This window comes from Porites lutea, chromosome 14 (genome assembly GCF_958299795.1).
Source record: "Porites lutea chromosome 14, jaPorLute2.1, whole genome shotgun sequence".
In the NCBI taxonomy this organism is placed as follows: domain Eukaryota; kingdom Metazoa; phylum Cnidaria; class Anthozoa; order Scleractinia; family Poritidae; genus Porites; species Porites lutea.
The window spans coordinates 107,365-118,694 of NC_133214.1; the positions used below are offsets into that span (position 1 = coordinate 107,365).

At 38.2% G+C, this 11,330-nt stretch overlaps 2 protein-coding genes across 3 annotated transcripts; both read right to left on the reverse strand.

The window, feature by feature from the left end:
- Positions 1–1,627: 1,627 nt before the first annotated feature.
- On the reverse strand, positions 1,628–11,247 carry LOC140924540 (beclin-1-like). 2 transcript variants are annotated; one of them, XM_073374559.1, is made up of 14 exons: positions 10,975–11,247; positions 9,711–9,787; positions 9,566–9,627; positions 8,903–8,984; positions 7,777–8,171; positions 7,468–7,551; positions 7,064–7,124; positions 6,881–6,969; positions 6,521–6,592; positions 6,118–6,156; positions 4,925–4,967; positions 4,462–4,511; positions 2,389–2,445; positions 1,640–1,990 (listed from the first exon to the last, which is right to left on the reverse strand). In XM_073374559.1, exons 1-14 carry the CDS (start codon positions 11,099–11,101, stop codon positions 1,885–1,887), a joined length of 1,344 nt encoding a protein of 447 aa, XP_073230660.1. In that variant the 5' UTR covers positions 11,102–11,247; the 3' UTR covers positions 1,640–1,884. The 2 variants fall into 2 exon arrangements, with proteins under 2 accessions (XP_073230661.1, XP_073230660.1); XM_073374560.1 differs by lacking the exon at positions 7,468–7,551 and having other exon boundaries at positions 1,628–1,990.
- Positions 3,037–3,981, reverse strand: LOC140924541 (uncharacterized). Its single transcript, XM_073374561.1, has one exon. It carries the CDS (start codon positions 3,879–3,881, stop codon positions 3,240–3,242), a length of 642 nt encoding a protein of 213 aa, XP_073230662.1. The 5' UTR covers positions 3,882–3,981; the 3' UTR covers positions 3,037–3,239.
- Positions 11,248–11,330: the final 83 nt, after the last annotated feature.

Sequence of the window (11,330 nt, forward strand, 5' to 3'; positions counted from 1 at the left end):
CCATGCTTAAAGATGACAGATCTTTATTACTTCGGCGGAGCGCGAAGTAAAGGTTTCGGGACGCTCAGGAATGTATCAAAGTTACAATTTTTTGACAAGATTGGGCATGCAAAGTCTGTAGGTTTTCGGTTTTATTCGGCTATTTGACGAAGTGAGAGCCGAATTAATTCGAGATATCTCGAGATCACTTCGATTTCTTTGATTTATTCTTTAACTTTTTGGAGGAAGAAAGAATTATTATTTTGGCTTTCCCGGGGTTTGAACCGACTCACCTGTGTGACCCGTCAGATCAGACGAGACTCTAAGTTGAGGGATTAGCCGATTGCGCTACTGCGACCCAAGGTAGTTTGGGATATGAAAAATAGTTATGAAATGATGCACTAGTTTCGGGACAAGATTGGGCGTGCAAGTTCGTGACTTTTCGGCTTGTTTCAACTATTTCACGAAATGAGACCGGACTACTTCGTGATATCTTCAGATCACTTCGAGTTTAGTCTTTAATTACTCGAGGAATAAATAGAGGATATTTCGTGGCCGCGCAGAGACACGAAATTTCTCTTCGAGTGTTGAAAAACATTTCACGAGTAAGCCCTCCTTTCGAACTGTTTTATGATGAATTTAAAGTTACAAAATGCTGCAAAAAGACATTTTGTCTTTGTTGAGTGTTACGTACTAAAATTGCTTTCATGCGTTGCGTGACTTTCTCGAACGTTCTCTACGTTTTTGGATTTGCCATGAATAATTAATTAGGGCATGTTTACATTTCAGCATGAGTCAGCAGATTTGCATCAGTTACTGAAATCATAAAATATGTCGAAAAGCTACTACTATTCGCCTGCTGTTTAGTATTTTCTAGAACCTTATGTCAAACGGTATACAAGTTCCAAGCTAGTTCTTTTGAAGAACTAAGTTTTTTCCCACGGGCTGGACTGCTGTGTTTAGTCAAGTGTGACGAAGGTCGATTTTCAGGTATTGTGTTTACAAGTTCGCGGAAGCCGTAAGATATCTGAAGTTCAGGTGAGAGTTTGTTATTATTGGTAGAGGCTGTTGAGTTTTACTCAAAGTTCAAGTCAAGTTTGTGTTGGTGGATGCCGTGTTTTAAAGCTCTGTAAAGGCTATGTTCCTTTGGTGTTAAACTTCCTTTTGTTAATCCGACATCCCTGCGTACTGATAGTCAGTGAATAATTGTCCTCAAAACATTCGAACTCGTGACTTTAAGTTTTAGCCAATTCCATGCTCAACGTAATTGATTCCTTACCCATGCCTTACATATCTTTAATCAGTACATGAGACTGCTATGCTGTTTTTGAAGCCTGATGTGACTAAGAAAAATAGAGAATTGTATTTTTAGAAGGATTTGTATGGAGTCATCAGAGCATAACTGGGCTAATATCTCGGAGACAGTTTGTCCCGAAATGCTAGTTTTTGGCAAGTAGGCCTCTTGGATGTTGCTCTTTTCAGAATATCCTGACAAATCCCATAATTTCACAAATTAACACCTTACTCTTGCCATATTTGATTTCTTACTATTCCTCCGCATTTACAATTAATTAGTTCCACAATCACGACGCCGAAGTGTACGCTCCGTAGCGTCTTGTTTCCTTTTGCAAATGATTACCACGTTCACGTACCACGTTTGGTAATGATTGTTTTATAAAGACCCTTGAAAAATCAACCAAAATTTTTATGAAATGGAATTGCTTGTTTATTCATTAACGTCTGTTAAGAGGTGGGTGTGTATGTTTTGACCAACCATAAATTAACATCAATTCGATTTTGAGGTCCTTTTTGAAAACCATATCTTTTATGAAAAAGTTTCCTCAATAAAGATCATTATTATTATTATTATTTAGTGATTACAGCACAGTCGACCGCGCGTTATGATCACTTCTCGGTAAACTGGGACGAGACCCAGGCCAGTCCCCATTTCAGGTTGGTCAGCACGAATTTCAACGCTTTTGTCCATTGCTCTTCCGAGTTGAACTGTATCCTAAAAAAGGAAACACATTTATTGGAATCAGATTTAATAATCCACAACTACAGAATACAACGGAACGAACCAATAAGTGGCCTTTCCGGTAATAGAAGGGTTGTTTGCACAACCCCAAAAATAAGAAAGAAAGATGCTAACCGTTGAAAAACTTATCAGATTGTCTAACTGTTTCCCGTGTTGGGTTTGACTTTGTTGGTTATATTCCATGTCTAATAAAAGGGTAAAATCTCCATTTTGAATTCGTAAAAGCCTACTGTTTTGGGTTATTCCTGTCTTGGATTTATATCATCCAACTAGAGACTTGGTCTCATATGTAACGGGATTATTGTTTCGTCTTGTTCTAGGTGCTTTTGCTAACGATGTGGTAACTTGCCAATTTGAAAAGAGAAACTCACTTTATAGAAAACGCTCCACCACTTCCACTGGAGTCGTAAATTTTTCCTTTCTCCATCCTACATAGAAACAACAAAATTTTATATGAGAAATTGCCCAATTGCGAGCTGCCCTGACCAGTTATCTTGCAAGTGTTAGATGCAGACAAAGACAATTCGCGCAAACGTTTTAATTCAATTTGTCAAACATGAAGTGCGTTTTGAACTGTTTCTTCTATGACTGGACCAAAATTTAGGTCCTTATATTTTAGCTTAAGTTGACTTGTGGGCCTACAATTCTTGTACTTTAAGCTCAAACGTAACACTTATCCCTAAACCTGTATTAATGCGGCTGGCAGTACGGGTTATAACAAAGTAGGGCCTGGGAATGAGATTCCTTGAAGGAATCATTCTCAAACTGGACGCACAATGCAATGCAAATTGTTGTAATTGTTGTTCGTTTTTTTTCTACCAGAATTGTATCGCCTATAAAAGTGAACGTATTATTTAGTGCCTATCCTAAGCGCGCAGTGAAACTGCGCGTGCGAGGAGCCTCCATTTAAAAAAATACTTAATTAGAGTTGCCAGGAAAAAGGCTTTGTTTTTTTCACAAGAATATTACTAATTGGATTATCTTGTGGATCGTTCTTACAGTATATAAAACAGACAACATTCTTGTCCCTCCATATTTTTTTTATTTCAAGATGTTTTTCTTATAATGTACAGTCCATCCGTGTGAAAAATTTCCAGTTATTATCGCTTACTAAAATTTCAATTCAGCGTGTCAAGTCTTTGTTTCTTAAAGGAGCTTTTAAGATCTTAACCATAGAAAGCTAAAGAAATGATCACAGTTCTTCGTTTAGTTAAAAGTTCATTCACTTGCGCGCAGATCGTCGGCGCCTTCTGCGGATTTTTCGTGGTGCGGCAGCCTTCTTATTTACTTTGCGTGCGACCTTCTTGCTTCTTTTTGGGGTGAGGCGTCTCTTGGCCTCGGCTTTTCCACGCCTGGCCTTGCGCTTTTTGGTAACCTTCTTGACTACCTTCTTAGCTTTAGTGACTGTCTTCACCGACTTCCTGCCTGGGCTCTTAGATCGTGATCGAGAGCGGGATCGCGAACGAGAACGCGATCGGGACTTGCTGGAGCGGGTTCTTGAAGCTGACCTCGAGCGGGATCGTGATCGGGATCTCGTCAGCCTCGCTGCTTTCTTTGCTTTTGGCTTTGGAGTTGACACTTGACGAAGCTTGAAGGAAGCGCCACTCTTTATAAGCGCCCTTGATTTCACACCTCTTGCCAAAGCAACTTTTACTTGCAGAGGTGACACTGCTTTTGTTGCATTTTGGGATTTGAGATAAGCCAAAACGGCTTTGGCGCTTGATCCCTTGCGGTCTTTCAAGGCTGCGATGGCATTGTATACCGTCTGATTTGTAAGAGCCAGGCGCTTGGCTGATCTCTTGCTAGCGGCCTTCTTTCTTTTGGCTACAACAGATTTCTTGGTACCACGGCGAGCCTTGGCCATTTTTGAACTGATCTGACGAATTTTTCACGGAGCTAAAAAAGTTGCGTCCGACCAGTCCGGTGAGAAGTGGCAAATGATTAGTTTCTCGGGGTACACGTCATAAACGTAATTACCACTTAGTTCATTAGCGCGAGTTCGTTAGCAAGTGATCGGGCTAATTGAGCTAGTAATTAGTGATGCAAGGGATGCGTCATGAATAACAATTAGCAATCAAGTAACTTCGAATACGCCTTGTGTAATTTTGGAACGAGCACTTAATAACGTAATCGTTATGTCATGAATTAATATTACCAATTTGTCACACAATTCCGAAACGGTAAAGAGGCTGAAAAGTTTCGTCACGCTTGAATATTTTTTTCAATAAACCAAGTAAAATCGATTCCAGTTCTGATTTTAAGCCTACACAATTCCACTTAAGACCACAAAACGAATGCACACTTGTTACAAATACACAATGGAAAAGAAACAACTTAGAAAGTTCACGAATGCCAGTATTCTAACTATTATGTCGGTTTTTACTGAGTCGAACTGACGTATCCTGGTTTATGTGTCTGTTAACACTCAGTTTTTATGTGCTTACCTGTAAGGAAGACAAAATCTCTTATCCACTTTCGCTACGGCTTCTTTAAACTAAAGACGAACATTATTTAAACGTCTCAAATGATGTTTCATACAATGAAGCTGAGCTACAACAACAGATTAAAAACGGCAAGATGCCCACGGAATGTAAAATGACCTTATTAAAATTGGGTCATCCAAATAAAAGCCACATTAATAGCAGTACTCTACAGTAGCACTGTGTACCGTACGCTACAGGGTTACACTTAATTTTGGAGTCTCTAAAGAGAATAATGTAGTGAGAACTTAGAGGGGAAAAAGCCATATGTGGTACTGAGTTTGTTACCAACTATAGGGAATACAAACCTGTCTACAAGATTAGTCTACTACGCGTACAGCTTCCTTACAAATTCCCTCAAAACGTTTCTTGCTGCAAAGGCCTCAATCAAATGATCTTGTTTTGATACTTTATATTTTTCTAATACCTGTTGTAAACAGTCCAAAAATCCAACCATTGCCTGGTCAAACCTAATGGAAAAACAAAGCAAATAAATAAATAACGCACTAACAAATCGATTGTTTACGGACATTTTCAAGGATTCTTTCCTGTTTTGAAGAACCGTACATTTTTACAGACTTTTAAGACTATTCTTACAGAATTCTTTTGTTTGGAATTAGTTTTGTACTCTTTCCGTATGAACCATGTTTCTGGCAAAAAGATGTTGCACTTTTAACGGAGCAACCAATCACAAAACAGCTTACAAAGTACAGCACGCAATCCTTGAACTTCCCGCCATTTTTAGCGTGTGCAGTCGGAGGCAGTCTTCGAAAGTCTTCACGTTTGTGAACAACGTAAAGGAGCGTAGTTATTCTGTATTTAAAACTTTATTTTGAGCCAAAGAGACTTTATGTTTTAAGAAAAATACTTGTAAAATGCAAATTTAAACTCAAGAGGAGCAAAAGTTTGGGAAAAAAGTGAACATTTGGTAATATTAGTTGCTGTTTCCGCGCGTGATTCACATAAGCTGAAAAAGTCGTTCAACATTTAAAGAAACACTGCAAGCGATAAAATGGTAAGCAAAGGTGAGTCAGTTTATAATGAATTACTTGTTTTGTCTCGGCTGATTGCATGAGTCTGCATTTTATTTCAGTTTTTCCATGAATTCCCAACTTTTGAAACTAGACTTTAGTTTTAGTCACCAGAAACTAGAATTTAATGTTCTCAGTATAAATTACATTTATTTGGTCGAAATTTACGATTTTTTCCTCTTTTATTTTGGATGTTAATTAGCCCATTTAAGCCATTGTTGTCATTGTTGCATTAACCCAGTGGGAAATATGCCAGGGGAGGGGAAGGTTGAAAAATATACAAAAACCAATGTAAAAGACCCATACATACATAAAACTTTATTTTATCTCGAATTGCAGAGTAGCCAAAAATAGGCTAGTATCTCCGAGAAGGAAATAAAGAAATAAAACCCAGAAACAAGCATGGGAAGGAAAGGGAAAAGGGGAACCCTTGACACCCCCCTTCCTCCCATCCCCCCCCCCCCCCCCCCCACCGAATGGAACACACACCATACACCCACACAACATCAAATCAACAGTGTTGTACAATAATGGCTATCCTGATCAATTCTTCTAAATGTACTGGTATCTGTTGAAACGTCAAACTCACTTAGTGTCCCAAAAGAACCTGAATCCACCAGATCCATATCTAACATAAAAGAAATGGGTAAAAATAATTCAATAAATAAAACAATAGCTCTGAGTAACCCATGGTCCTTTGTTCTAAAATAAAGCACAATGCAACAACTCTATGTATACTGGCAACACGGCAGTAATTACAAAAAATTTAATGTTAACCACACAACAAGAACAAAAAGCTTTATTTACATTTCGCTTTAGAATAATAATAGTTACAGAAGGTAGTTTTAGTCTAATGGTCAGTTACATGCAGTGTAATAAAAGGAAAACTACAAATACATTACAGGTAAGGAAATGCCTGGGATCTAAATAAACCATTAGGTTTCCGAGTTAGATAATAGTCTTGTATTGCAAAATAAAATAAAGCTACTCACAGAGGAAGGTCCTTTGACTTGTCTGTAAGTGATTCCAAGTAAGAGTGATTTCCATATGGAACCAAGCGATATCTGAAACATTGTACTGTTTAGGAATGTGCTCACTCTTTTAACAAAGGGTTACATCTGTACCTTATTTACATGTATCCCTTCACACAGTGTACCAGGGTACTGAACTGCTGCTATACAGTCACCAAGTTAACCTGACATTCTTTTCAATAACTTAAAACTAACACTTATATTCCTTTATTAAAAGGTTTTTGGATATATTCTAGAGGGTGTATTGCACTGTTTCCTTATTTGCAAGTAAACTGAAAATAAATATGATGCCAACATTAATTTTTGCCTTATCTACTTTACCTCTCAAATGTTAAGTTCATTTTTCGAGCAAGAGAATGAAGTAAGAGAACTGTTTGGCCCCAGGCTGCGTTGATTTCACTCCATTCAACCTAACAAAAGCAACCAAGAGACCTTAATTAAGATGAAAAACAATTTGAATTAAACCCAGGGTACTGAAGTTCCAAATGTAATAATGAAACTCACTGGCACACTAGGAAGACGACCAAGTCTGAAGTTGTTAATGGTTCCAAAATGACCTTTATGCCTAAAGTAGAAAACATTGAAACTCTCATGCCATTAGTCATAATTCTACCATGAAACCATAACTGCCCATTTCCTCTGTATTTCTGGAATTTTTTCACTTGTGGAAGCTTTTAATTATTTTACTTTATTTCCTACGTCCAGAAAAACACCTGCTCAAAGAATGTTCTATGTCTTATTTAAAAATAATGGTTTTATTTGTTACTTTCCCCACATTTTAAATTTTCCTCATTAATCATGAGTAGTAAAAAATATTTCTGGTGAGGCTTGAAAGCATAGGGAATGAGAATAACATTCATGATTCTGAAACATGAAAGCCGACTGAAAGAATTAAACTATCTACTCACCATATATGAAAAGTACTATTAAACACGTTTGTCTTTTTAAGTTTATCCAACTGGGCTTGAGCATATCTCATTTGATTATCAACACTGAGGATAAATAACATAAATTTCATAGCACATTAAACACTACCTACTACAAAATAAATTTTAAAATGATTGCAGATGGTCGCAAAAAAGGAGATCAAGGTTGATTTTAGTGTAAACAGGTGAAAAGGGGGAGTTTCAACATTGATTTTTACCACTTTGTGCCTACAAAGATCATGGTAGTACTAGGACCATTGTATAGTGAATATTAGCTTAGTATTGATTAACCTTTGCTGGTCATCTTCACACTCTAGCAACTCCTTTTGATATTCACTGTACTCCAACCAGTATTTCCTTTCTTCTTCTTCCAACTGTTTGGACCTCTCCTTTTCCATTTCCATCTTTTTAGCCACATTCTCTCTTTCCTTTTCAACTTCTTCCAATTTTCTTATCAGTTCCTCTTCCTCCTTTCTAAGATCAGTAAGTTCCTTAGACAAACCCTCAGTATCAAGGGCTGGTTTGTCATTGAGCTTGTTAAAGAACACTTTGTAGTCTTTTAATTCATCTTCTGTAATCTTAAGCTGCTCATCCAGTTGATCTAGTAAGGTGTCTGTACATTCTTCGCATAGTGGGTGATCGACCTCTGACTGTCCAGACATAATGTCAAACAGGAGGGTGGTGACCTTGATAGTAGAAAAAATGAGTGATAAAGGATGTTATCAAGGTTCATGTACAGGAGACTAGTCTGAACACATGCACTGCGGTCTTGTGATCACTTACTTCCAGAACCACTATAGGTGTCAAAATACATTTAAACAACACCTAAAGTGGTGCTCCTGCTGGTGAAAGAAAACTATAAAAGATTTACAGGTTTTGATAGACAGGGCTGCTACTCTGGAATTCCCTGCATATTTCCCTATCATGGGCTTCCTGTGTAATAATATTGTAGTCATTGCCATTGTGCAAAGATTTTTTACCTGGATAAATGTCTCATAATTTTTTCATTAAGTGGGCTCTGTGTTCAAATAGATTGAGGTATATATGGATGGAGATATGGATTTTGAAAATGCATCATACCACTGTGTCACTACTCTATAAACGGATTATGATAATGAGGCCATGAGGGCGAGAGGAATAATTGTTTTAGTAAAATCCAACTAGTTGGTCAAAAATATAGAGAGTAACAAAAATTTAGCTAGTTAAAGCTAGACTTTACTCCTTTTTTGCCGCCAAAAGCGCGCACTTTTCACTACTAGTAGGCTATAACAAATAGCCTAGTAGTAGCTCAACCAAACAGAACGCAGCATTGATAATAGACCACTAGCTGGATTTTAATAAAGTGTGTGATACAATATTTGTGGCTTGCAAGAGTGATCTAGATTCTATGGTAACTTACTTTCAATGGTTATCATACCTTAAGTCTGTGACTGAGGTTTTCTGTGTTGTTGGGCTGGGAGTCCCCGATCACAGTAAACCCACCCTCAAGAGACTGTAGCCTGAAAAAAAAGATTGTAGGGAAATTAATCACAAAATATTCTTATGGCCTGTTTAGATGGGAAGAAGGTATCTCTAAGAGTCAGTGGCACCCTTCCTTCCAGTGTTAAAGTCATCGACCATCTATATGCAAATTTTAAGTTTCCTCGCTCTGATCCTCCGTCATAAAATCCTGTACTGTTTCTTATCTTTCAGTTTGCTTTGCTGCCATTCTTATGAGTTGATATATATGAACATATTCACCAGTTTTGTAGCTTGAAGAAAAAAGTTGTGAGTTTGAAACCATTCTGTGATGAAATTTTGTGCCTTTAGCAAACTGTAGGGCCAGACATAGTCAAACAAACATAGCCCTACCCTCTTAGGCCAGCCCTACTTTATGGTTTTACATGGGCTTATGTCAAAAAAACTTGCCCCAGAGACCCCTCCCCCCCCCCTAGGGGCACCCTAAATGAGGCCTTAGCAAAATTGTCTATTCATAAATCATAGAAATTGTGTACTATTTTTAATAACTAAGAGAATACCCGAGAAGAAAAGTGGAGAAACTTACTCTTATAATTTTAATAACCTACACTGTATTAATTACCTTGTGGGAGGAATTATTCTGCATGCATGCTCCACATTTTCATCTTCTGCAGTATCAGGAGACTGATAACAGAATACAACAGACATGCACTGTGAACAATATTATTGGCAATGACAGGCAAACCGTTTGTTAATCTTTAAAATACCTGATTTGAAGATGTGTTAAGTTTTCCTCCTGATTCATTCCCATCATCCCTTTGAGCTTTTAACTCTGGAAAGGGTGCTAAAAAAACACAAAAGACTTGTGAAGTTATGAGGTTAAGGCCACTGCCATTGTACAACAGCTTACAATCTAATACTAAATCATTCCTGCTCAGATTCATCCTGGCAGGAAAGATAAAAATCCTGCCCACAGTCTGCCAGAACCTTAGTCCACGCCACAGATGAAACTAAACTCTGGTTAAGTCGGTCTGCGAAACAGTGCCAAAATCCTTGTTGCCAATCAGGATGGAAGGAAATTCGAAAGGCAGTTATTTGTTTAGTCCACTGGGGGCCCAGAAAAAGGATCTTGGCGCTACTTCACAGACATTACTAACCAAGGTTAAATTACGTCTGCGACGCAGGCTACTGGAACATACCCATCCATTAAGATTGCAGGATTTGCAGTATTGTCCTAAAACAGGTTCTAAATTAAAGGAGAGTTTGTTGCCGTTCTTGGTTTGAAACCATTTTACAACACAGCCATAATGAAGGTCAACAATGATATGATATGTTAGAATACTTGGAATGGAAAGGAGGTTAACCTTTTCCCTGGGAAATGTCTTTGTTCTCAACCACAAGCACCCCACCCTCTGATCATGGGGCCATTTTTGTTATTAACTCTGCGGATCGATCTTTTGTATTTTATAGGATAAATACACGAAAAACATTACGACAGGTACAACTTACTCCAAAATCCCGGGGGGGGGGTTACTGCCATATATGGGCTATATAGGTATGTGCCGCTGTGAAGGGTATGGTTTTGAAGCAGTTTAATCTAGGATAGGGTATATAAATGGGAGTGTTTGGGTCTAGAATAGGGTATCATTTTTCAGGAAACTGATCTATTGGTTGAAGATTTTATCTAGACAAGGGACTGTGGTATAAGGTTTTGTTTTGACGAGACTGTGCTAGTGACCTCAGTAGTTTCTGGAAAACTGCTACTCTAGGATAGGGAGGATTTCGGGAGTTTACTCTAGTATAGGGTAGCAAAATTCCGCTGAACTAGCTCTGGTATAGGTTAAGAGTTCCAGGGTCCTAGCGGCATATCCCCACCCAGAATTTCCTAAAGTACCCCCCCCCCCCCCCCCGCCCGGGTCCAAAATACAGATTTGACCGTAATCAAACGAAATAGCGGTCAACTGCAAACCAGCAATACACCATTATAAACCAGAATCTGGAAATGAAATGTTCAAAAAGTTACATTCTAACCTGTTAACTCTGCAATCGTTTCTCCATCCAAAGATAAAAGAGAATGATCCAGCTTCAGAGGCTGATAACATCTTTGACAGACGAAACTGACATAAGTTGTACCTCGCCCCTCCTTCGCGGAAGCCATGTTAAGTTTTTAAAAGACTCTTCTTGGAATATGCATGTTAAGCAGTGATCCACCTAAGCTTTGAGAAGATCAAATATCTGTTATGAGGAAGTTATTTGAGGGGGAATTGCAGTGAAGGAGAACAGTCACTGTTGTCGAGAGTTCTGAAGTGTACTTTATGTAGGCGTAAACAAAACAAAACAGACATGATTCTCCTAACATTTCTTGTTCATGTAATGCACATTGTAGT

What these genes read in the sequence shown, in the direction of transcription:
- LOC140924541 (XM_073374561.1), bottom strand. Translation starts at nt 3,881, where the DNA reads ATGGCCAAGGCTCGCCGTGGTACCAAGAAATCTGTTGTAGCCAAAAGA.
- LOC140924540 (XM_073374559.1), bottom strand. Translation starts at nt 11,101, where the DNA reads ATGGCTTCCGCGAAGGAGGGGCGAGGTACAACTTATGTCAGTTTCGTC. An exon ending in TGTGAAGATGACCAGCAAAG is followed by an intron (nt 7,552 to 7,776) that starts GTTAATCAATAC and finishes ATTTATCCTCAG; the next exon opens with TGTTGATAATCAAATGAGAT. An exon ending in AATAGTACTTTTCATATATG is followed by an intron (nt 7,125 to 7,467) that starts GTGAGTAGATAG and finishes TTTCTACTTTAG; the next exon opens with GCATAAAGGTCATTTTGGAA.